At 56.1% G+C, this 25,561-nt stretch overlaps 1 protein-coding gene across 2 annotated transcripts; it reads right to left on the reverse strand.

Moving 5' to 3' along the window:
• Nucleotides 1–759: 759 nt before the first annotated feature.
• Nucleotides 760–24,899, reverse strand: SEMA7A (semaphorin 7A (JohnMiltonHagen blood group)). 2 transcript variants are annotated; one of them, XM_066342266.1, is made up of 14 exons: nt 24,665–24,899; nt 9,467–9,618; nt 8,938–8,979; nt 8,483–8,575; nt 8,173–8,257; nt 7,929–8,039; nt 7,208–7,347; nt 6,417–6,601; nt 5,489–5,597; nt 5,207–5,405; nt 2,672–2,799; nt 2,321–2,475; nt 2,059–2,120; nt 760–1,756 (listed from the first exon to the last, which is right to left on the reverse strand). In XM_066342266.1, exons 1-14 carry the CDS (start codon nt 24,843–24,845, stop codon nt 1,395–1,397), a joined length of 2,004 nt encoding a protein of 667 aa, XP_066198363.1. In that variant the 5' UTR covers nt 24,846–24,899; the 3' UTR covers nt 760–1,394. The 2 variants fall into 2 exon arrangements, with proteins under 2 accessions (XP_066198363.1, XP_066198364.1); XM_066342267.1 differs by lacking the exon at nt 24,665–24,899 and adding an exon at nt 16,025–16,109.
• Nucleotides 24,900–25,561: the final 662 nt, after the last annotated feature.

Consider the following 25,561-nt stretch of genomic DNA (forward strand, 5'->3'; position numbering starts at 1 on the left):
TTCTTGAGGTGAGCAGAGGAGGTGGGGTATAAGAGCTGGGCTCCAGGGTCAAACGCTTGGCAGGTCCGCCCCCCCATCAGAATGGCTTGGAAGAGAAGGAACAGGCGCATGTAAATAAATAGCTTGTTTATTAGTAATATGTTACATCATTAAAGTGCATTGAAAAGAGATGCAGGGGCCAAAGCTGGATGGCCACCGGCCCCAGGTCCTGCCCTGGGCTGGCCAGACACACCAGAGAAGGCCCAGCTCTCTGCTGAAATCCTTGGACAGGGTCCGGGCAGGGCTACCTACCTGCAGAGTTTGGCCCAGGCTGTCCCCACAGGAATTCACAGTTTAGCCTTAGTTATAAGGTGTCCTGAGCAGAAGATGGAGGCTAGGAGCATGGAAGCACAGCCCCTGGGGAAGGGGGCTGAGGGGACACGGCCCCACCACCCAAAGCCAAGGGCAAAGTCCTAGAACCTCCCCCTGAGGACCCAACCCCTAAATGAATGTGTGAACCTCAGTCTCAGTTCTCTCCTTCATTTTCCCCTGTCCCCCTTACCCACCCACCTCCCACAACCAACAGCAGGGCTTGGACCATGTCCCCCTGAGCCAGGGCTCCCAAGGCAGAGCCAGCTCATGCCATCACCTTGAACCTATGCCACCATGTCCTTGGACGTTAGTCCCATGCCTAAGAGCCTCAGACTGGGACCCCCCCTTACTGCCCCCTCCCTTTCCCACCCCACCCCCAGCTTGTAGTTTTGGTTTTTCATACAGATGCAGTCGGAATTAGCTATACATGAAATAAGCCTAACATAAAAATAGAGCTTTTTCCGTCCTTCCGTCCGGAAAGCAAACATCCTTCAATAAACATGCAAGGAGGCTGCCTTAGCGGGCCACAGGGCTGGCAAGCGGGCCACAGAAGGTAGCATGGACCCGTATGGACACCAGCCACCCACCGCAGGGGGCAGGAGGGAGGATGAGGGGGCAATTTGAGTACAGAGCATCCAGAAGGACTCAGACCCCAGCCCAAAGGTCTGGGAGCAGGATCCCAGCTCCCTTTCTCCAACCCCTCCATGGCCCACAGGATCTTGGGCCAGGAGCGTCACCTCCTTTAGTTCATGTCTGAGGAGGAGCTTTTGAAAAATAGTCTCCAGAAGATTAAGTATCAGGCCGTCGATGCCCCAGCTTCACAGTTGTGTCTTCATTCTCTGGCCTCCACAGCCCCCGTCCCATTTGGGCCCAGCAGCTGCCTGTGGCTGGCCATCTCCACGCCAGCTGTCCCCTGTTGAGCTATGCGGTACTCCTGGAAGCAGTGGTGGTCAAGGAGGTCCTAGCCAGGTGGCTCTGGGTGTGAGACCCTTCTAGTGTCCTGGGGCTGTGGAAGCCCACCATGTGCCCAGCCCCAGGAGGCCCTAATGACCCAGCAGACCAAGAGCGAGTGTTGGCAGGACCCCCAGCCAGAGGAAGGCCGAAAGGGCAGGGGCATGGCCCAGCAGGTGCTCAGCCTTGGCCTCATCCTCAGACAGCAGCTGCCAGTGCTGCGCCTCGCGGCGGTAAGAGCCTTCCTGGGCCTCGCAGAAGTAGTGGCCATAGTGGCGATCTGTGAGGTTCTCGATGAACAGGATGCAGTTGGGGCTCTGGTGGCCAGGCTCACAGCTCTGCTCCACCTTTTCCCCGTGGCGCCACCAGTAGGTGGCATGGCGGGACTCGATGGGGCAGCTCAGGTAGTAACGAGAATTCCGGGCCAGGGGGACCTTCTGCAGTTCGGCCTCAACTGCGGGGGACAGAATGGGCAGGCAGCTCTGAGGAGGGGCTGAGGGCTCCCAGGGCAGGCTGTCCTCCCCACTGACCAGGCCTCTAAGACCAAGGTCTCTCAATGAGCACAAGGAAATGAACCCCGGTCTCCTTATTCTTCCCACCTCCCTCACCCCACCCCTCTTACAACCACACCACACCACAGGGGCTCCCTCCACAGGGCTATCTGGGGCCCCCAGGAACAGACCACATTTCCCACAGCAGGGTAACCAGGGTACGACTATGTCACCGTAGGGTCCCAGTCAGGGCCAGATCTGATACCTGGCTTTGGGTTGGGGCACTCTTTGTGGGGCTCCTCTGGATTGATAGACTGCAGCACAGGCCTGGAGTTGGGAGGAGAGAGGCTAAGCCGGCAGGAGGCCACTGACCTGGCCCTTCCCTGTCCTCATCCCCCACCTGGTATCCGCCACAAGGTCTGTCCAGAGGAAGGTCTGGCCGGAAAGGTCCAGCACCCAGCCCGTCCACACCAGTCCCACTCCTGGGACCACCTTCTCCCCGGGACAAGGGATCCCAGGCACCATACCTTTGGGAGCTATAAATGGAGACACAGCGGCCCTGGTCCCAGCCACAGTATGGGTCTCGGGCCATGAGGCAGCCATGGCAGCCCCCACCATAGAAGTCACACAGGTCCAGGGGTACCTGGCTCACCTCCCATTGGGAATTCACATACAGTTTCCGCTGGAAGGAGAGACTAGGTCAGGCCAGGGCCTCCACCCCCAATGCTGAGTCTAAACCCCCAGGCCATGGCAGGCTACCTGGCAGGCCTTGGGGCCAGAGGCTCTGAAAAGAACATGTAAATTAATGTAAAAAGCTCTGTCCTCCCGGGCCATCACTGGGTAGCCTCGCAGGACAGGACTGGGGTGGGGAGACTCACCCGGTCAGGGTCCAGTGACATGGCTTGGATAGTGGCTGCACGGCGGAAGGGCTGGATTTCCATGATGTTGAAGACCAGGCTGTGTTCCTTCTCCCTTGACTCCACCACCTTGTGGATGGTGCCCCTGTCTGTGGGTGTAGGCAGAGGGTCAGCAGGCAGGCGTCCCCACCTCTGAGACAAGCAGTCTCCCTATAGGCTGGACTGGCCAGGAAAGACACAGATGGGGAGGGCCAGAAAGTCATGGCTCAAGCGAGGTGAAGAGAGCACAAGGGATGTGGGAATCATATGGCTGGCCCAGAGGAAGCTAGAGTGTGAACAGAACCAGCTGTCCCTCCGCAAACCAATCACCTGCCGAATCCACAGGAATCAGCATTCCTTTGTTCCTCCACAGTCCTGATCCTGGGTGTTATCTTCCCCACTTCCCAGATAAGACTAGGCTCAGAAAAGCTAAGCCACTTGTTCAAGGTCACACAGCAGATGACTGCAGCCCAGAGGTATCAGAACCCTCAGCCTCTTCGATACGGTTCCCGCCTCCCTGAACTCTTCGGGGATGAGCTTTCTTTAAATAAACTTTTATTTTGAAATAATTTCAGATTGACAGGGGGAAAAAATGCAGAGACAGCACAGATAGTTCCCATACATCATTCACCCAGTTTCCCCTAAAGTTACCATCTTATGTAACTGGGGTGTGTTTGTCACAACTGAGTGAGTCCTGTTAATTCAACTACAGACTTCGCTGGGATTTCATGGTTTTTTCCAGCAGTGTCCTTTGTCTGTTCCAGAATCCAACACAGGACTCCACATTGTATTTAGTCTTAGGGGATTTTTAAATATTTTATATAACCTGAGATCTCAAAAGAATCTTGGATTCTACATAGGGACTCCCAAGGTCATATATAAGGCTGCCTGCCTCCAAAGAGGCCAGTGCTTTATCCATTCGCACGTGTTGAGGTCTAAGGGGCATCCTGACCTCTGGGTCTTCCCAATCCCACATTACCCACTGTCCCAGTTTCTAGAATAGCCTGCCTCCCTCACTCTCCTTCCCAATTTCCCAGGGCATAACTTGCCCCCCCCCAAAAAAAAAGCAGTCAGATGATGAGATGCACCTGCCCGGGATGTTTCCTTTTGTTCTGTGACCCCTCATCTGGGATGTGGCCTAGTGCTTCTCTGGCCTGGCAAGCTCCCAACCCTATCCCTGCCCTCCCTCACTGAGAGCCCCTCGTTCTCTGCACTGGGTTCAGAAAGCTCTACTTCTTGTCTGGTCCCAATTCTTCATACTGTGTGTTCCCAAATGCCATTTCTCCAATGGCCATTGGGGAGAACCGAGACAAATGCACTCATCATTCACATGATGTGCTCACCTCCCAGGTTTGCAGGGACAAAGCCCACGGTCCCCTTGGCCCAGATACCACCCTCTGTCCTGGCTCATGCTCCCAGCCCCTTCATCTTGTGACCTCTCCTTTCCTGCACACCAGGGCCCTGCTATCCCCTGGCTGACCACAATAGTGAGGCCGGCCACCGCTGGAGCAGAGCAAGGGCAAGTGCCCATGGTGCAGCCATGGTGAATGGAACAGCACAGAGGTGTGGTCTCTGGACCCGAAGCCAGGTCCTGCTCTGTGAAAACCAATGAGGCCACCGTGGTCCTGAGAAAGCCCCAACATGAAGCAACAGCAGGAAGTCACATGGGAAGAGGGGTAGGTGCTTGAGGCCTAGACTCTGTGTAGCCCCAGAGTTGTTAGCAACCTGGGGGAGTCAGGTTGCCTTTCTGATGGCACCACTGCCCACCCGGTCTTAAGGAAAATCTGTGGCCTGCCTACACTCATCACCTCCACTTCCACTCCCAGGAGTTCCCCCCATTGCCTACTGCTAGGACCAGGGTGCTGCCACACACCCAGCTCAGGGCTAGCTGCTCCTTGGTCAGTGGCTTCCTGGAGTGCAGGGGCATCTTCAGGGGCATTCCACTCAGCTCCTGGGGTCAGCAAGACCCTGCTCCCCCAGGGAAGAGGAGGTGCCCCTACAGTTCTCTGCAAGACAGCAGAGCCTCTGCCATCTGCAAGTCCATCTCACTACATTCTTTGCATTCCATATCAGATGTTCCCTCTCACCTGCATAATCCCAAAGGCAGGGTCCAGTTTTCTCATCCTGTCTCGCTGAGGCCCAGAGGATCCCCAGAGACCAGATCCTTCCTCCTGGCTGCCCACCTCTCTCCTCCCACCTTTCTGAGCCAGACATCAGGACCAAAGCTACACCTGGCTTTACTTGGGCTTGTCACATTTCTGCCTCTGCATCCTGGTGCCTGCTCTTCTTCCAATCCTAGGACGCTGCCCCTCTTCCTTCTGCCCCCTCCTCCTCTGGGAAGCCCTCCTGCCCGCTTCTCCTACAGTCACACATACCAACTCCAGACAACTCCGAGTTGCTCAGTTCTTCCTTCCAGGTATAGAGACCCATTATTGATTACATTACTATTTATATCTTTCATATCCATTTTCACAAGGCAGACTATGGGGAGGTGGGGGTCACAGGGCAGTCCTTCACCTGTAGTCAGGTAAAGCACATGGAAGGTCTCCCCGTGACTGGTGTTCATGCGGTGAACAGCCACCTTCTGGTAGTGGTACTTAGAATGAAACAGGGGCGTCTTCAGCGGCCCCACAGGCTCCACCCTTTGCGTCACCTCAGGGTGACTGTCGGCCACCTGGAAGGTCTCCGTGGGTATCGGCTTCCGGTCTGGAAGGCACTGGGCAAGGAGAGCAGGCCTGGGTTAGTGGGTGGCTGGCAAGTGGGGTGGGGGCCCAGGCATTGACAGATGTCACTGCTCACCTGGCCGGGCCGAGGGGTGGGGAGGCCTGTGTGGTAGCCCTTGAGTGAGGAAGTGCGGAAGACTCTGTCAATGTCACCAAGAGAATAGACACAGACAGCCGAGTAGTTCCTGGGAGAACACAGACAGAGACCGCCTCAGTGGGGGGCCCAGTATGCACCCACCTCTACTCATCCAGGCCAGCCCAGCACCATGCAGGGCACACCCACAGCCACAGCCTCCCAACTAAGCTCCCCAGCCTGTAGATTCGGTAAGACAGAGACTGCCCTGGGGCCAAGCCTAGGGAAGGCCAAAGGGAAGGAGGAAAGGTCAACCCAATCTCTTTGTGCTGTAGTCTAAGACCACAGCCTGTCATGGGCTCACAGTGCTCACAGTCTCTAGACCCTGGGTGCAGCTGCAGCATGCTAACGCCCAAGGCGAGGCCCCATCCCCTCCCCAGACCAGCTGGGTCCTCCCACAGGGGAGCCACAGAGCAGGGTCCTGGCTTCCTTACCTGGTCCCCCACCCCACACACATACCCAACACCTTTGCCTGCCTTGTTTTTAATCAATGAGTGATTATGAGGTGTGAATTATCAGATGCAAGCAGTGCCTGAACGGGTGTGATAGCACCTAGCACCCCAAGAGGCCTCAGCAGTCCTTTCCTGGCACCCATGCTTGCTCCAAGCACACCACTGGTGGACACCCAGGCACCGCCACACCATGCATGCATACTGGTATGTGCAGATGCACCAGTACAAACACCGCCCTGAGCACTGACCACCGACACTCCCTGAGACACTCCTTGAGCACCCTAAGCCCAGCAGTAGCCCTGTCCCTTGATTCTGGAGTCCTTGCACATCCACCATGTCCTCAGCAGGGCCCAAGCTCTCCAGTCCCTACTGGACATGTAACTAATGCCAGGCCCAGCCCCAGGACAAGGGTCACTCACCAGGGGTTGGAAAAAATGCCATAGACCCTGGTGTCCGTCCACTGGCCGTTAGGGTCAGGGAGCAGGAAGACATCCTGGAGCCTGTTGAAGTTCTTGTTGGTGGCAGGGTCGCTGCATACCAGCATGGCTTTCAGGAAGGTGTTCCACTTGGAGACTGACAGCGAGCTCTCACCACCCTGGTCTCCCTGAAAGGATGGAGGGGAAAGGAGACCCTTCAGTGCCCGCTGGGCACCTGCTGCCAGGGGTGCCAGAACTGGGGCTTCAGAGGAGGAAGTTAGGCTCTGGACGGGGCGGGGACCTGCCACCAGGCAGAGGTGCTCCATGACTCAGGCCAGGGTCCAGCCAGAAGGCCTGGCTGACCAAGGGCACACGGTCATCAGTGGAGACCTGCAGGATGAAGGTGCTGGGTCTGTCCCCACAGAGCAGATGGATGCAGACACTCATCTGCCTGCTCTCCTCCACACTCACACAGATGACACACTGATATCCCCGTACCTTCGCACTGGTGGGACACACACGTATCACACTCTTATCTTCATGCACACGCTCAGACTACATGCACCTGCATGCTGTCACACATGCACATGAGTCCAGCCAACTTTGCCAGCTCACAGATGTGCAGACACGCTTGTGCACACACATGTACCCCCACAGTCCCACACACAGACTCACACCTGTTGCCTACACTTCTTCACGCAAACACACATACATGTTTGCACACAGGCTCACACACTCACTTATACCTGTTTGTGCATAGACACACGCTCTTGCCCACCCAGGCCCCCAATCACCCTGCACAACTGGGCCACGCGGGACACATTGAGAGGGGCCTCGGGGTTCTTGTCAGGGTTGTCCTCCCGGAAGAAGTAGTAGATCTTGTCATCATAAGCCTCATCCTGGCGCACGATGGTGGCCTTGATGAACTGTGGGTCTGCGGGGACACACACGTGTTCAGGCTGTGGAGCCTGCTACGGGGGACATTCCAACCCTGCATATCCCCCAAGTTTGCATAGACAACCAGAGCTGATCAGACCTGGAGTGGAACTCAGAACACCAGGCCCAAACCCCAGGGGGCCTGAGAGTTCACACCCATACCCCATACCTGTTTGCCCTCCTCCTACAAAGATGTCATCGGCCCAGGAGCAATGACTTCATGCCTGGGGACTGAGGAATGTCCTTGGGGGCCCTTATGTCACTGCTGCCTAATTGACAGAGCCCTAATGAGGACCTCCATAAGAAGTCAGCAGAGGGATACACCCTGGGCCTGGAGCGTCCTCTGCTTTGTCCTTTGGGCCCATCCTGCCTCTGCCCTTTACCTCTACTGCTCCCCGGCACCCCACCAGGCCACACTCCTCAGCTCTAGATACTCAGGCCTGTCCTGAGCTCCCACTTTCTGGACTGGCCTGTGGCCCCAGCAGCCCTTGGGCAGCCTTCCCAGGAAGCATCAGGATCTCATTCACCGCCCGGGGCATCTGTGCCCTGGCCCACCCAGCCAGCTGGAACCTGACTCACTCTGCATGACGGTGTCACTGGTGTACAGCTCAATTTCACCCTGGATGCGGCGGAACCGAGGAATCTTCCCATTGTATTCCTGCTTCCGGATTGTAGAGTACACCTCCTCCCCTGGGCGCAGTGTAAGGGACACGGGTAAGGGCAAATGGCTCTGGGAAGGCCCTCCCCAGGGCCTGTGCCACCAGACACTGAGCTGACCACCCTTTCCCAGCCCAGGGCCCTCCTGCTCCAGCCACAGCCATACCATCAAACAAAACCAGGGAGTCCTCATCTGGGCTGAAGGGAGCGTAACCTCTCCTCTCACCAAGTGACTCCACTGTGTCATTTACCTGGGGGGCACAAGGGGGCCAAACAGCCATGTAACCCCATGCCCACTGCCTCCCACAGGCACCAGCTTCCCAGCCAGGGTTCCCATCCTCCCAAGGATACTATTCAAGGTGAGACTAGCCTCCAAGTCCCCCCACCTCCTTCCCACCTGGGCCGAGGGGTGGGTTGTCAAAAGCCCACACAGGCAAGGATGAGCTGACCAGGCATATGGGTAGGGGACTTCTTACCAAGTTCCAGCAGCTGGGGCGCCGGGCATTGGTGCCACAGACCAGCAGTCCCTTGCCCTGCCTCTCCAGAAGAGTTATATAGTTCTCACAGTCCTGCCCAGAAGTAGGGGAAGGAGAGAGGCAGGTCGGAGGCCCTGGCAGGCCTAGAACCAGATCCCTGAGTCTTGGGGAAGAAGGCGTCAGAAGGCTGAGCATGAAGGCAGCCTCCAAGGAGAGCCCAGAGGGGATGCAGCTGACTCTAATCCGCCCCCTCCATAAGGACAGAGGAAGGGCCCAGGGGCTTTGGAGAAGGACAGTGTCTCCTACTCAGACTGGGAACCCAAAGGCAGGGCTGTCTCTGTCCTTCCAGACTGGGGCTCCCAAGGCCAGGCCATGGCTCCTTCCTCGGGTTGTCAGGGCCAACCATCCCCTTTCCAAGGGGCCCAGCCTCCCCTCTACACCCCATCTCAACTTACCTGCTTGTCCACGCAGGGTCCCTTCGTGGGGCCAATGTTCACCTGGGGAGGAAAGCAAGGAGCATTAGGCCACCCTGCCAGGGGTCAGGTGCCCCATAATCCTTCCCATGCACCCTTGGGATGAGCTCATCGTGTAGGATAAGTGAGTGACCAGGGCTCTGAGCGGGAGAGTGACTCCCCAGGGTCACACAGGCTGCTGGGCCTGACACCCAGAACTGGGCCCAGAGTTCAAGGGCCATAAGGCTCAGGGGGCTTAGCTTCTGGCCCAGGCCTCCCCTATCCGTGCAACCCACCTGTCCAGGCAGGCAAGTTCTAGACTTCTCTCCACACTTCCCAACACCCATGCTCATCTGGACTACCTTCAGGGAGCCTCCTCCAGGGACCATTTACGGGATACAATGGGGACAGAGGTAGACCAGTTTAGGAAGAGATGCCAACTCCTTCCCCCATATTCCATGAGGCCCCTCACCAAGGCCACAGAGACAGAAGGGGGCAGGGGGGGAAAGGGCAGTAAGGGCCCCAGGCTCACTGTGTGCACAGAGGCGTTCTTGTCCTCCAGGAAGTGAAAGAGATAGACCTTTCCACGCCCGCCCACACAAATGGAGTCTCTGCCTGGCTCGTGGAACAGCACAGTGTGTGGCTCTGCTGAGCCGAAATCCACCTGGTCCTTCCCTGTACGGCCTGAGGAGGAGGCAATGTGCAGAAACTTGAGATTGGGCCCTGGGCAAGGAGCTCTTGTCCTCTGTCTCGGGCACATGGCACCCACCTGGCTACTGGTGCTTGGGTCCGGGCTGGGGCAGTGCCAAGACTCAGAGCCACAGGTGGGGGAAAGGAGGGGTACCTGGGTGGGCTCTAGTAAACAGCTGTCCTCACTCCAAAGCCATGGCCCTTACCCTACAATATGTGATCTTAGGGTGGGAACAGGACTTAGGGACCCCTGGGGAAAACAGGCTCCCCCTATACATAGATAACACACACACAGAGACACAGACACACGCATACAGATACAGACACACACACACAGATACACGCACACACAGGAACAGGCACACACACATACACACAAGCACACAGAGACACACATACACATGCGCATGCACGTGGCTATTCCTAAGGGGCTGGGCTTAGGCAGCAGGGACCAGGACCTCTGGCAGTTCTCCGTGAGGCTCTCTGCTGCCTGGGACAGAGCAAGCAGCCATCTCAACCTCTGAAGGCCTAAGCACCTCTTAGAATCCAGGCTCCCAGGATTCACTTTGTTCCAAACTCCATCCCCTCCTGGCCCAACTCAGCCCCTCAGTGAGGAGGTCAGCTTAGATCAGAGGCTGGACAGAAATCTAAATGTCCATTCCCTCCCATTTCACAGATAGAAAAACAGAGGTCCAGAGGGGTACAGCACATGGGGGTATGGTCAGGAGCAGGCCCTGAACGAGAGCCCAAGCTCCTGCACGCAGCTGGATACTGGCCTGGTCCACACTGGCCTGGTTTCACGGAGGTGCCAGCTTGCACCATGGGTAACATTCCACCCTCCCTCCCAGCAGCTCTGGACAGAGGGCCCTTCACAGAGCACAGCCTGGGCCTTTAAACAGAAGGGATGACACAGGCAACTTTTCCCAAAAAGGAAACTGTCTGCAGTCACAGCCTCTGGGGAGAAGATGTCTCATCTCTGGTGACTTTGCTGAGGTTGTCCTGGTTGCAGAACTGGACAGGACAGCTCACATCTTCCCACATCTGACCAGCCTAAGGCCTAACCCAGGCACTCAGCCTTAACCACGTTTTACTCAGCTGCAGTAGACTCAGGGGTGGCCAGCTTAGCTGTGGCACCCAGGGAGGACACATTCCAGACTGTACAGAAAAGAACTGCCACTTCGGAGTCTGCTGCCACTGGAACCATCCCTACTGACGCTGCATTAGGGCAAGGCACACAACACACAGTACTACCCACGCTGTCACACCCACTCCTTAAGATACACCCTCATGTGGCCAAGTCACTCTGGAAGTGGATTTATGCATTCTTCATCTCCCTGTGGCCTGGTTCACTGCAGAAGAGGAAACTGGGGCTCCCTGGGGACATGCCAGCCCAGGGTCACACTAGGAGGCAGGATAGAATGGCTAGTCCATTACTGACCACTGGCTCTCCAGAGCAACTGGTTAGGGAGATGCCAGCGCTGTGGGCCTCAGGGAAGTGCTGAGCTTACTGGCCTCGGTTCACCTGGCTTTCCTTGGGCGCTCCTCCACAAACAGCCCAAGCAGCCTCCTGAAACTTCTAAGATCCCTCCCTGTCAGTCCCAGCTGTGCAGGGAGCAGGGGCCTGGCGCCCAGCTCTGTGCTGGGTGCTGGTGGGGGTTGCTGGCCAAGGCTCAGGCAGGCTGGCAGGTCTCAGGCTCCCAGACTCCCCCCCTTTCCATCTGGGGTAAAATTAGTGCTGGGGTCAGCAGCTCAAAGATACGAGGCCTTCCTGACTCAGCTCCTAAGGCTCCCCTTTCACCTGCCGCCTAAGCAGCAGCCTCCATCCCACAGTCCAGAGCCTATGGAGCCCACAGCCCAGATCCAGACAGGCAGCACCCCTGGTACCCCTCCCACACCCCCAGCCAGCCAGGGGCCAGGAAAAGCTAAGTACTAGCATCTGGAGATACTGAGCTAGGGACCCCCAGAGGTGAAAGAGGAGGAGCCACCTCCACCAGTCCCCTCAGCCAGCATCAGCAATCCATCCAGGGGAAAGAAGCACCAGAGGAGAGCCCTTGTCTGGAGGTCACGGCCCTGCTCTGGTGGAACAGGGCAGACCTTGCTCTCTAAGCTCTGTGGAGAAACTGGCCGTGCCCTAGAGTCCAGCTGGACGGATGAGTGAACTGCACGGAAGCCAGCCTCCATGATGCTCAAGCAAACTGTCAGGTGCAGCCCCCCGGGCTGCTCACAAAGAATTTCTGAGGACACAGAGGGCCAATGAAGGCTGTGGTGGCTGGGTGCAGTGTGGGGACACTGTGGCCCAGGACAGGACAGTCCTGCACAGGCTGCAAGCCTGAGCCCTGCCCCTGGCTGCCATGCCTGGGGTGCAGAGGAGGCAGGGGCTGCTGGCCCCATTTTGCAGAACAAACAGGAACAAGAGAATCCAGGAGCGTTGCCTCCCTTGACCCACAGGCTACTGCCCCTCGCTGCTCTGCCTGGTCATATGTATGGTGAGGATGGCAACAGCTGGGCCCGAGGACCTGGACTTGGCCCACTCCCCACCCCAGCCCTGCTCCCTCAAAGAGCCTGATTGTGCCAGGGATGTGTCTGAGCAGCAGCAGTTCATTGAATATATGAAAGGAAGCTTTTGTTCAGGTTAGCAGGGGAGGGGGGCGCTCAGGGGCAGGAAGGCTGCCTGAAAGTGAAGGCAGCACCAAGCCTTTGGGGCTAGGGTCCGTGGCCCCATGGCACCAACATGGGCCGAGGAGGGGTCAGCCTTTAAGGCTCTGTCCATGCAGAACAAGGCTGCCCCTAAAAAAGCCCAGCCTAGGAAGCATGTTCCACATCCCCAAATGCATCTTTTTGCTTTCTTATGAACCCAGAGACCGGGCAGGCAGATTAAAGCTAGATGGGTGAGGAATGGGCGGAAGGACATGTCCAGGGAACCAGGCCAAGCCAAGGTGGGGAAGCTGGCTGTCCAGGGGGGTACAGAGACCTAACCAGAGAGGATCAGGAAAGTGGGCTGAGGCCGTGTGTGATGAAGAGCAGATGCTGCAGCCCCCTACAGATACACCAACCCACTGCCCATTGGTCTCCGGGGCTGCCCTTCCTCCCTAGGATGTCTATAAGGAGCACTGTCTGGCACTGTGTCTCCCCCTTTACTCCCCTGCCTGGAGCATTAGTGGCTAAGTGGTAGCTAAAAGCTCCCAGAATAACCAGGAGTTCAGGCAGGGGAGGGGGCTAGAGGTGGCCGAGTACACAAACCCATCCCCCACCCCATGTGACTCCAATCCTGATGCCCTCAGGGACCAGGAAAGAGCAGACCCAAGCTGCCCCATACCCAGCAGAACCCATGGCCCTTTCAGAGTTCCCTCTCTCCTCCCAGACTGATAAGGCCCAGCCCCTGCCGGGATGAGGGTTGGTTGAGAAGATGGCTGGGTGTGGAAGGCATCCCCCCCCACCCCCGTCACAGCCCCACAGCTGGATTGTCCCTGGAGCTCTGATCCTGTTGAAACCAATCAGAAGGACTTTTCTCATGCTCCCCACCCCCTCACCCACTGGCCAGAGTGAGTGTGGACTTCTGGAGGGTGGGTTCTAGAGCAGACTGGCCCGATAGAGCACCATTTCTTCCTTCATACTGTCTGGTGCTGTCACCATATCCTCACTGCTTGTGAATGAGGGCAGCCCAAGGGGAGGGCAAAGTGGGAGCTGGAATGGGGTGGAGTTGAGGGGTGTTGTTGTCCCTGAAGGAAGCAACAAGGGACAGGCTGCACAGCCTGGTCTGGGTAGAGAAAGCCTTTAACTTGACCCACTGACCAAGTAGGCCTTGAATGCTGACCTCAAGGAGTCCTTTGATGTGGAGGCTGGTCCTAAGAATGGCAGGAATGCGGACAGCACATCCGTCAGGAGCTGTGCCTCACCCTTGCCCACGTCACGCCCTCGCCCACCACACAGCTGGCAGAGGGAAGATGGAAGGCTCCCGTGGAGCCCAGGTATTATCAGCCTGCAGGCTCTCCATCCTTTGAAACCCACACCCCATGGGTCAAGGTGGAAGGGAGGGGATCTGAACAGTCATGGGGCTGAGTGAGGGGCACAGCAGCCACAGAGGCTGTGTGAGTGGCCCAAGGCACCCTGCAAAGGAGGCAGGGGCGGGGCCCGGCCACAGCTCAGGGTTTCTGGTTCCCAGCACCCAGCTCCAGCCCTCTGGGACCATATCCTGGACTCTCCGGAGAGCCTCTGAGTTTGCAAAAATCCATATAGCATCTTTTTTCCACTTCCCTGTGTTACCTCCTGTTGTCCATCCTCCACTCCCCCAAAGTGATAAGGCACTAACCATAACCACTAACAGAAATCACCCATGCACCTAGCTTCCAGGTGGGGTCCTGATCTCCAGGGGGCCTTTAGCAACCAAAGCCTTAAACTCCAAACAGTGACAAAAGGTAGGACATCCACACTGCATCTGAGCAGTGGGGGAACAGTTCCTTCCATTGGGATGGATGGGGGCAAAGGGACAAATGTCTCATCGATTTTATCTCTCCAGATATGGTCAGGGATGAGGGTGTGAGATTCTACTCCTCATACCCAGAAGCCCCGTTTCCAGGGTGGCACCAGCTCGTGCTAAGGGCGGGGGGGGGGGGCGCTTGAGTTGTTATTGGGGGTGCTGGTGACATTCGACATTCAGCAGGACAAGGTTCTAGACAGCTGCCTGGCAGGGGCAGCACTACACACTAGACAGGTGGTGGGCCCTTGACATGTTACTCAGCTTGTGGGAAGTGACAGGTCTGCATCTCTTTATCAGCCAAGGAACAGGGAGCTATGTGCTGGCTGCGGGGCATGTCCTCCCACCTGCCAAGGTCAGCCATGGTGGGAGGGGAGCATATCTCATGTGTGGGCTCTGAAAAGCCTTGAGCTCCCTTGTGCAGCCGAGTGACTGGCTGGTTGGCTGTGACGGAGACCAGGGGCTGGGCCTTCCTGACTTCAGTGTCTTCCTCCATGGATCAGAAGGGCTAAGGTGTAGGTTTTATGGCCCACCATTGATCTTGGAATAAATCACAAAACAATCAAGCTTAAGTTCATGGGTCATTTTTGGAAAATGGATTTGTGAGTGCTGGCCAAGTGAGAGACAGCTTTCTGTAGGTGTGGGCAACAATAGAAGCCAGAACCTCATTGGCTTCCACCAACTAGCCAACCGAATCCCCCAGCCACTCTGTAAAGGAGGAATAACAAGGGTCTGCATTCCCATTTTATAGACAGAAACACTAAGACCCTTCCAAGCCAGCTCTGAGCCACTGTGCTCGAAGGACCAGAAGGCTTGGCCAGTGGGGAGACCAGCTGGGGCAAAGCCTTCGAGGGAAGGAGCAGTAAAAAAGAAGCTGGGGGGGCAGATTCAGGGGTTCAGGGAGAGAAGGCTGGCACGGAGACTTAGCTGGAGACGAGGAGGCTCCAAGGCCTGCAAAGGCAGGAAGCCCAGGATGAACACCACTTCCTATCCACCTTCCACCTATTCTTCAGCCCAGCAGGTGATAAAAGCCCCAGAGTAAGGCCAAGGTCAGCTGGTGGCTCATTTAAAGAAAACAATAGACAGAGGTAGAGGACCTGTCCCTGGGCCCTGAGCCAGGGCAGGGGTGGCAGAGAGGGCAGAAGATGGCTAATGGCAGGAGGGAAGCAGGATGGGAAGACTGTTGAGAAACAGAAGGTTCCCCAGCTCAAAATAAGGCTGGCCCAGTGGTGTGTGCAGGACGCAGTGCAAAGGCAACTGGTGAGGGAGAGCTGGCAGGAGCCAGGCTGCCAGGGCTGCATTTCATCAGAAACCAACGGTGCTGAGGAGGAGGATGATGACGACAATGGTACCCCCACCTACCACCTAACTGTTCCACAGTGCTCACAATGTGCTGGGCCCAATTCTAAGTGACTTTTGGATAGTATATTAATTCATTCAATAGACACTAAACTCTTATAAGGTAGGTTCTCTTATTAGCCCCATGTTACAGATGAGGGGAGCAAGACACAGAGAAGTCCAGTCATTTGCCCAGGATCACACAGCTATCACGGAGTGGAGAGAAGGCAGACACTATGCACACTGACTCTGCCTTATAATTGTGCTTGTAACCCTGTGCTCCATAGATGGGCCCTAGGAAGCTTCCAGGCCAGCCCCACCCACACAAATAAGGACACTAAGACCCAGAGAGGGTGCAGTGTGGTCAGAGACCTCTTGGCCAATGAAGCCCTGACCTCCATCCATGATGTCCTGAGCAGAGTGTGTTTAAGTGAGCGTGGGTATACAGGCCTCATGCAGGGGTGTGGGTGGATCTGGGTAGTGACCAGCATGACTAATAGGGAAGATACATCTTCCAAAATCTCTACCCAGAAATAGAACACACTCGATGGTCTTGGGCAGATCACAGTGAAGGTGGTGTATACTCACACATTTCCTTTTAACACGTGCCCAGCAAGGCTTCCACCAGCCAGCACTGGCCCAAAACACCCACCTCTTGGGTGTAGAGAAAAGAGAACCCTCGTGCACTGCAGGTGGGAATGCAGCTTGGTACAGCCACTGTGGAAAAACAGTATGGTGGTTTCTCAAAAAATTAAAACTAGAACTCCCATATGACCCAGCAATTCCACCTATGGGTATTTATCCAAAGAAACCAGATCACTATTTCAAAAAGCTATATACACCCCCGTGTTCATTGCAGTGTTGTTTAACAATGGCCAAGGTATGGAAGCACCCTAAATGCCCATCAGTGGATGATTAAATAAAGAAGATGTGGTACAGATGTGCAATAAAATACTACTCAGCCATAAAAAGTAAGGGAATCTTACCATCTGCAACAGCACAGATGGACCTAGACGATGTTATGCTAAATGAAATGTCAGACAGAGGAAGACAAATACCATATAATTTCACTTATATGTGGAACCTAAAAAGAGAATAAATGAACAAACAAACTCATAGATACAAAGAACAAACTGATAGTTGTCAGAGTGGAGGGTGTTGGGGAGCTGGGTGAAAAAGGTGAAGGAATTGAGACATACAAATTAGTAGTGATGAAACAATCACAGTCCTGGCTTGTGATGGCACAGCAGATAAAGCATCAACCTGGAATGCTGACGTCACCGGTACATAACCCTAGGCCTGCCCAGTCAAGGCACAGACAAGAAGCACCTACTACGAGTTGATGTTTCCTCTCCTCCCTGCTCTTCTGTCTCTCTCTCTCTCTACAATCAATAAATACAATCTTTAAAATGCTTAATTAAAAAAAAAAGACCTGTCACAGGATGTAAAGTACAACATAGGGAATATAATATTGTAATAATAATGTATGGTGCTAGGTGGGTACTAGACTTATGGGGGTGATCCCTTTGTAAGATATATAAATATCTAATCACTATGCTAAACAATGTAAAATTCATATAATATAATGTCAACTGTAATTGGAAAATATTTTAATTAAATTTAAAAAAACACGCACCTCTATCCTAACTCCTCAGTTCAAGGACCCACCATGGCTCCCCAGTGCCCATCCCAGCAGAGCCCAACTCCTCTGACTGGCTATCAAGGCCAACCCAGTTCTACTCATCTCTGCCATGGCTCCTTCCCATCTTCACACCTTTGCTGGTGTCCTTCCCTCCTCTGACTGTCCTCTCCCCTTTCTCTGTGCATGTGGTCTTACCTGTCCTTGAATATCTAGCCTCAACCATCACCACCTCTCCTCCAGCCCCGGGTTCCAGGAAGTGTTCAGACTGCTCCAGCCCTCACTGCTGCGTCCTCCCTTGGACCTTGTACTGTGCACTACCTAGCACACACCACTTCTCTCAGACCCACTGTCTGGTGTGGGGTGCTGTAGGCAAGACCAGGCCTCCTCTACCGAGGACGGAGCATGAAGCAGAGGGACAAGTGGAGGAATGTCACGAGTGAGGTCGGGGCAGGCTTGGCAGAAGACACAACCCTGGTCCCAGCTATGCCCATCTCACTGGCTGACCTTGGGCAGGTCCCTGTCATCCCCATGTCAAACCAAGGCTAGGGCTGGGCAAGTAGGGGTCAGATGAGATAGCAGGGAGGGCCAGAACTAGGGTAGACTAAACGTCATGTCAGACGAGGAGACACCTTTGGACAGTGTTGGTCAAATAAGTTTGTAAATATGATATATATGTTTGCTCGCTTATAGTTTGCATTGGGTGTGGGGGACAGGCTGTAAGCAGGCAGGGTCCTTAGAGCCTAAGTCTTAGTTTTAAAACTAAGCTTTTCCCCACACCCTTGACTGCTGCATGATGTGGGTGGTGCACTCTCATGAGGAATCCCATTTATGCCTCAGATAAGTGACTTTGTATCAGAGACTTCGTTGTTTGTATATTGGATTAAAGGTTTTGATTTCTACACTATAAAATGGGGAACAGAGGTGAATAAGGCTGGTGAGCTAGAAACCTTTGATTCTAGGAAACTCGGATAAGTCAGTGGCTTTCGGAGCCCTGAATGGAAAGGGAAGTGTTTTCCCACTGTGTGTATTTCTTGCCCACCAGGTGCAAGCTAGAATTAAAGGTAATGGCCACCAGTTCTTGGCTCCATTGTTTCATTACCGGCTGTCCAAACTCAATGCGAACCTGCATGGGCCATGGGTTCCACCCAACACCCCGCCCCCGGCCCTAGCATAGTGCCTCCCCATCCCCCAGGAAGTCTTTCCCAGCTGTGCCACTCCATGCTGACCCTCCCTGTTCTCACCCTGTCAAGGTCCTTTGCTGCATCTACGGGCCCTTCCTGACCTCTCCAAGTGCCCTCCCTGAAACTGGCAGCAGACCCTGCTCTCTGGACACTGGTGTGCTTCATAAGGGCAGACCCAGCACTTCTGTCTCCCCTAGAAGGGCTGAACACAGATCTACGCAAGGGGGCAGGAGCTAGCTCCCCCCTTGATGAGGGCTGCCCCCCTGCAATGAGGACTGCAACAGAGCCCAAGCCCCCAACAGGAAGCAGGGGTGCAGGAGGCATGCAGGATCAGCCTAATCCCAGGCTGCCGTGAAGGTTAAAACCAGATTAGTCCAAGCCATGACACAGATCAACCTGCCTGAGACCCCCGAGGCCCAGCCACCCTGAGGAAACAGCCAGGAGAGGTGTGGCTGGCCCAAATATCAGGTCCTGAAGGAAGGTCATGGGCAGTGGGGCTCCCGGAAACAGTCAGTGCCAGGGCAGGAAGAGCCAGCCAAGGAAGAAAAGGGCTTAGGGAACCCCAAGCCTGGGACAGAGCATGAGGCAGACAGACAAGGGGAGGGAGACCAGGAACTGAGGCCAGGAGCAGGCTCGGCAGAAGACACTGCCCTGGTCCCAGCTATGCCTGTCTTACTGGGTGGCCCTCAGTTTCCCCATCTGTGGAATTCATGGTTGGCTCAGCTGAACTGATACTTTTGTTTTCTGATGTCCTAAACTCCGTCCAGTCAGGTTGCATGGGTTGAAGTCATCCAAGAAGGCTTTCTGGAGGAAGTAAGATAGCTCCAACAGAAAGGAGGAGGAGGGTGAATGGCATGCAGGGACAGATGACCAGCCAAGCAAAGGTCCTGAGGCAGGAAAATGTGGGAAGCTGAGGAGTGGTGAGGGAAGAAGAATGGAGGATAAGGTGGGGTGGGGCCAGACTACCACATAGGACTGGAGGAAGTGGCAGCTCTGCAACTGTGTGCCCTAGGACAAATTCTCCAGACTGTGATGCAAAGGCATAGAGGGCCTCACGGAGGCCAAGGTATAGTCCTGGAGACACAGCAGGCCCAGGTCAAGGCTGGGGGTGATAAAGGGCTTGGAGGCTGACTAGAGGGGAAGGACCAGGCCCAGTCTCATACCACAGTGGGGAGGGCATGGCTCTCCTGGTATGTCCCGGCTTGGGCTAGCCAGGGAAGGGGGAGCACATTTTGTGGGTGCAAGAAGGGGTCACAGCTCTCCTTGCTCTAGGATGACCCCCCTTCCTCCCCCACCCTGAGAGAGAGAAAGAGGAGGCTGCTAAGGCAGCCAGGGCTTGCCAAAAAAGGAAATGAAGAGAAGTGTCTAGCCCAGAACTGTCAACCAGAGCAGGGGAAGTGGGAAGTGTGGTCAGTCTCCTGTGACATAGAAGACCCTGCAGTGGCTGAAACAAGTGACCGTGCAGTGGGGGCAGGGAAGGAGGAGGACTGAGACTTGAGCTGTTAACAGAAGGGCCATCCACTCCTAACACTGCCTCCATCACGCCACTGGACCCCATTCCCTGGGCTGAGCCTCAGCTTCCCACCTGCACATTAGCAGCTCTGGCCAGGTCTTCCTCATAGCAGGGTGCCCAGCTGCCCCCTACCCCTGCTTCTCCCAGCAGGGCAGGGGAGTAAAGGTTCCTGGAAGGGACAGCGGGTCAGAGGAAGGGCATGTGCCCTGCCCCCAGCAGGGTAGCTGGCTGGTGCTGTGGGAGCTCCCTCTCTTCCATAGAAAGTCTCTGCTGAAGGACAGGCCTCAGCTGGAGAACTCCCAGGCAGGAGTCAGGGGGAAAGCCCTGGTCTCCTGGGACCCAGCCCCAGCATCCCCTCAGGAAGCTGTGACACTGGGGAGGCCTTCCCTGACAGCACGACCTTTCCTCCCCACTGTTTGGCTGGCTGTAGAAGGTCAGCTGGCTAAACTCAGATGTCTGCTCTGGCAAGAAACCGTCCTGGAACCCGAAGGTCAAGGCTGACTCAATGTCTCCCGCTCACTTCCGCCTCCTCTCTCTGGTCCTAGCTGTAAGTTTTTTGGGTCTGAAATCCCATCATACCAGGTACTTCCTCTGTTCCTCCATCCCCCAGCTGGCCCCTGCTCTTCCTGCCGTCCTGGCTTACCACCTCTTCCAGGAAGCCTTCCCTGACTGGGAATACTCCTCAACCCCCTCAGCTGCCCTCAGTCACATTTCATTATAACTGCAAGTTGATCTGCCTGTTTCCCATCCTACACTGAGAAGTCTGCGAACTTGCTAGTTTCTCACCCCTGGATCCCCAAGCACAGCTCCAGGAACAGCATACGTTGGCCTCAGCAAATGTCAAATGTCAAAAATGCTGAAATACTATGTCTATCCTCCAGGTCACAAACCAATAAGCCACTTCCTCCAGCTGACCTTCAGTCTTTGGCTCATAAAAGAAAAAGAAAATAATACAAAACTCAAGGATTTCCCCTGACTTCCAAGGTTTCAGTATCTCCTCATAGCTAAGATTTGAATGGGCCACCACAGCCCAAACCATCCCAGAGAGGCAAGAATTCCAGCGGCTTAATGATCTGGTAAGTATAAACTCCCCCCCCCCCCCATCTGCTTTGAACATTTGAGGAAACTGAGACTCAGAAAAAAGCAAGCCAAGCCCTGGCCGGTTGGCTCAGCGGTAGAGCGTCGGCCTGGCGTGCAGGGGACCCGGGTTCGATTCCCGGCCAGGGCACATAGGAGAAGCACCCATTTGCTTCTCCACCCCCACCCCTTCCTTCCTCTCTGTCTCTCTCTTCCCCTCCCGCAGCCAAGGCTCCATTGGAGCAAAGATGGCCCGGGCGCTGGGGATGGCTCCTTGGCCTCTGCCCCAGGCGCTAGAGTGGCCCTGGTCTCGGCAGAGCGACGCCCCGGAGGGGCAGAGCATCGCCCCCTGGTGGGCAGAGTGGGCACCCCTGGTGGGCGTGCCGGGTGGATCCCGGTCGGGCGCATGTGGGAATCTGTCTGTCTCTCCCCGTTTCCAGCTTCAGAAAAATACAAAGAAAAAAGAAAAAAGCAAGCCCACTCTGGCTGAATTGCTCAGCTGGTTAGAGTATCGTTCTCATACGCAAAGTTTGCAGGTTCAGGCTCATACAGGATCAATGTTTCTGTCTCTGTCTCTATCTCTCTTTAAAAAAAAAAAAATTAAAACCAATATATAAATTTTAAAAATATGTATCACCTAATAAAAGAAAAGAAGGAAGGAGGGAAGGAGGGAAGGGAAAGAGGGAAGAAAGGAGGTAAGAAGGAAGGAAAGAAAAAAACATTAAAAAGCAAGCTCTTGCCCAGAGTTACACAGAAAACCAGGCCAGAACTGGAATCTCTTTCCTCGACATCATGGTCATCTTGGGCCCCTGTCATCACCCACCACAGCCTGATCTCAGAACTTCTACTGCTCAGAACAGAGGAATCACAAATCTTGGCAAGGAAGCTCCTAGCAGCATCACAGAGCATCTCTCTCATCTCTCCCAACCTAGGGTACCCCCCACTCCTCCTGAAAACCACCCCCTCCCTGTTCCACAGAGGGGGTTCATCCTGAGGGTGAGGAACACATCTAAGTGCCCAAGGTAGCAATGATTTCCACTGGAAATGCTGATGCTTGGAGAGCCCAGCTGTGACCTCATCCCCTGGAGGAGGTCACAACAACCCTGCCCTAGGGAGCAGTCCCCAATGGCTCTACCAGCAGCCTCCAAATCAACAATAATATCCTGTTATTTAATTGGACAAGGGAGAGGCAGAACCAGAGAGGCAGGTGAAACCGGAAGACTGCACCATTTCTCCTTGGACAGGCTCACTCATCACTGACCTTGGGGGTCAAGATCTTCCTAGAGCTTCTCCATCGCCTCCAACCAGGGATGGGATGGGAGAGGGGCACAGAGCCTCCTCAGGCATGCCAACCTCCTGCCCTCACACGCAACCCACTCCTCTCCAGCCCCCCTGCAGGGAGGTCAAGCCCATTCAGTCCTATGTTTGATGTTTGACTGGCCCATGTGTTAGTGACAGCCCTCAGGGGACAACTTACAGAGCCCTTCCTGCTCTTGAGAGCTCTGAGTGTCAGAGACAGGCGTGGAGCTCAAGGTCACCCAGCAGGTTAGTGTTGGCACATCCCTTTGCCCAGAGCCCCTTGGCTGGGACTCAATAGTCTAGAGGGGTCAGCACCTCCCCAATCAAGTGCAGGCTGGGACCCTCCCAGAATTTCCTGATCTACTCTTTCCCTAGGGTGTAGGGGTCCAAGAAGCAGAAAATAAATGACAAAGAAGAACTCTTTCATACCTGTTCCAGTTGCCACACTTGTCTTGGTATAAAACTAAAACCCCAACCAATGCCTTGTAGAGAAGTGGCTGCAGAACCACCATTCTCCTTGATCTGGCTGTTCCTGGAGGCTCCTCCCTAACCGCCCCCACCCCCAATGGTACACAGGAAAGAGAAGGCAGATGTCAGCCAGGCATACCATCATCAGCTGTTGGTCCTATGGGACCGGAGGATACACAGGTCTGTTGGCCCAGTGGGGTGCCTGGCACTGAAGAAGAAGACTGCAAGTTGCCCTTGGACAAGAAAGGTGAGGGCTGGCAGACCCCAGCAGAGTTCATCAGTAGGGCACAGCCAGTATGGCTGTGATAGTGAATTGCTTGCAGGGAAAGAGAGGTGGGGTTGGGTCCAGAGTTTTGAAAAGTGGGCAAAAGAACTAAAAGCAGCTTCAGATAGCCTCAGATTGGAGAGATGAAAAGCCCAAGACAGAGAGGGACATATTAAACGCTAAGAAATGGGTGTGCATTAAATATGTAGGGGAGTGGTCATGGAAAGCCTTTTGGGGAGCAGAGTCAAATATAAGGAGGTTGGCACAAAGGGACATTCTAGAACACTCAGATACAGCCATTTGTACCCTTCAGAGGGTCCGAATACTGTGCTGCTCTGGACCGCAAGGGGTCTCACTCAAGGCAAAGATGCTGGAAGGCAGAGGAGGCCTGGGCTAGAGGTGTCCACCATGAGCAGACACCCAAAGGTCCAGCTGCTCTTCTGGTAGGAACCAGAAACACATCCCTCAACTGGGAGGCAGCTGGCCCCCACAGTCCCTCCTTCATGGCCAAGAAGTTACCTTAATCCTTATCCCCTGCCTAACCCAGAGCTAGCCCTGGTCCTCTTGGAGATCAGAGCCCCATCTGCATCCTGAGCTCACATGCTACCCAGTGACCTTGGGCAAGTCACATGCCCTACGCTGCGGATGCAGTTCGGGCCCTGGTTTTGTGTGGGCTTTCTTCCCTCTCTCTGCTAAGAATACCTGCCCCAGATAACGCTAGGGCTCTGGCAACCCCTGCAAACTGCCTCAGGCATCGGAGGGTCCACAGGGCCAGATCCAGCAGGTTCCCCCAACCCCCACCGAGTCCACCACCACCCGCACAGGGGGCTACAGCGCCGCCAAATTTGGGGACAGAACCCAGTCGTCCTGGGGGTGGGAAGCATTTGTGTGCAATGCAGGGACGGGAACTCAGCCCCTCCCGGCATAAAGCCTCACCCCGCCTCGCCGGCTCTCTGACCCACTGTACAGGGGTTTTCAACTAAGGTACCAGGGGAGAGACTCCGGATCTTCGGGCTCACATATCTACTGCAGCCTAAAAGCAGCTCCGCGCCCCAGATCCGCCGCCGGGGGTCCCAACCGCCGCGCCCCACCCAACGCACAGTGCCCCCACGCTGCCGCCTATTCCCGGTGAAAACTGCCACGTGCGGACGCGGCGGGGTGGGGGAGCGGTAGGTGTCGGCATTGCAGAGGTGGCGCCCAGGTGCCCTAAGCCCCGCACCGCTCCACGTCCCACCTCACCACAAGGTGCCCCCCTTTACCGGCCCAAGCTCTGGGCCCGGCCGGGGGCGGGAGAGGCAGCGGGGTCTTTGTTCCTACAGCCGGAGTGCAGCGGCGGCGGTGGCGAGGGGTCCGCGCCCCCCCTCTCACGCCCAACCCGGGCCCCGTGCGGCAGCGGAGCCCGCAGCCCAGGACGGGGCCGTGGGAGATCTGGCTGGCGACAGGGTCGTGCACTGAGGCCGGCTCAGGGGAACGGAGGAAGCTTCTGTGCGGAGCCAGGCGGCTCTTTTCCACTGTGTCCTGCGCAGAGCTCCCGGCTGCGGGTGGACTTGGAGCGACTTAGCCAGGGCTCGGCCCCCGTCAGCTCCCCTCAGCGTCCCGCCGCCCCGGTGCTCGCGCGCATTCACACGCACCCGGACCCGCACGCCCCCGCCAGGGCAGCCCGGGACCCGAGGAGCCACAAAAGCGCACCCACAAAAGCGCACGCACTCGCTCTGGGGCCGCACACTCGCGCCTCCTGCGCCGCATTAGATCGGCGCTCCGCCCGCCGCGCGGCGCCACCCACCTTTCCAGACAGCGGAGATGCGGGGTCCGCTCCTCGGGTGGCCTTGGGAGCCCGCGGACGCCCAGAGCAGCAGCAGCAGCAGCAGCCGCCGCCGCAGCGGGAGCCCCAGCCGAGCTGACAGAACGGAGTCGCGGGCTCGCAGGACGCCGAGGGAGGCGCATCCGTGCGGAGGCGGTGTCATCCCGCAGCCCGGAGCGACAACGGCCAGCAGCCGACTGAGCCGGCACCCGAGCGCAGGGCTTATACCAGCACACCGAAGGCGGAGCAAACGCCTGACCCCACCCCGCCCTTCCCCCGCCCCTCGCAGTCTCTTTCGTGGCCCCGCTACCCAAGGGGGGCGCACTGGGCGCCCACCGCCAGGGAAACCTTCGTCATTTGTCCACCGGAGTGCCGGGTGCACCGGGACAAGCCGGACTTGCGGTCTTCTGTGACCCGCGGTAGCCCCGGTTCCCTCCCCAGCGGGGACCCACTCCAGCCCCTGAAAGGACTGCCCTAGGAGGACGTCCCCGAGGGTACAGACAAGTCTACCTCCCGGCAACCTCGCTAATGGCTAGGTCAGTGGTGTGGACGCTGACGGCTGTGCTTCTCACAGGGTAGTCCGGCCTGAGTGTACATAGCTCCCTCCGAACTTAGAAGCAGCAGCGAGATGCTTCCCCTTCAGCTGGGTGACTGGCAGGGGGTCGATGAGCTGTGGGGAACACTCAGCGCCCCATAATTGCTCTGATGTGAAAAGGTGGGATCTTCATGTTGACCTGGCTCCCTCTCCTCCCTCCCTTCTCTCCCCCTTCCCCAGCCAGCAGCCTTCTGGGCTGCCTCCCCCAGCCAGCTGGTGTGCTCAGATAACCCAAACTCATCTCCATGGGAGTGCAGGGGGATGTAATCAAGAAGGCCCCTTTC

Source organism: Saccopteryx leptura, chromosome 6, assembly GCF_036850995.1.
Source record: "Saccopteryx leptura isolate mSacLep1 chromosome 6, mSacLep1_pri_phased_curated, whole genome shotgun sequence".
Lineage (NCBI taxonomy): Eukaryota > Metazoa > Chordata > Mammalia > Chiroptera > Emballonuridae > Saccopteryx > Saccopteryx leptura.

Coding starts and splice junctions, on each gene's coding strand:
- SEMA7A (XM_066342266.1), bottom strand. CDS start 24,845: ATGACACCGCCTCCGCACGGATGCGCCTCCCTCGGCGTCCTGCGAGCC. Junction 8,576..8,937: donor GACCCTGCGTGGACAAGCAG/GTAAGTTGAGAT, acceptor ACTTCTGGGCAG/GACTGTGAGAACTATATAAC. Junction 2,476..2,671: donor TGTCACTGGACCCTGACCGG/GTGAGTCTCCCC, acceptor CTCTCCTTCCAG/CGGAAACTGTATGTGAATTC.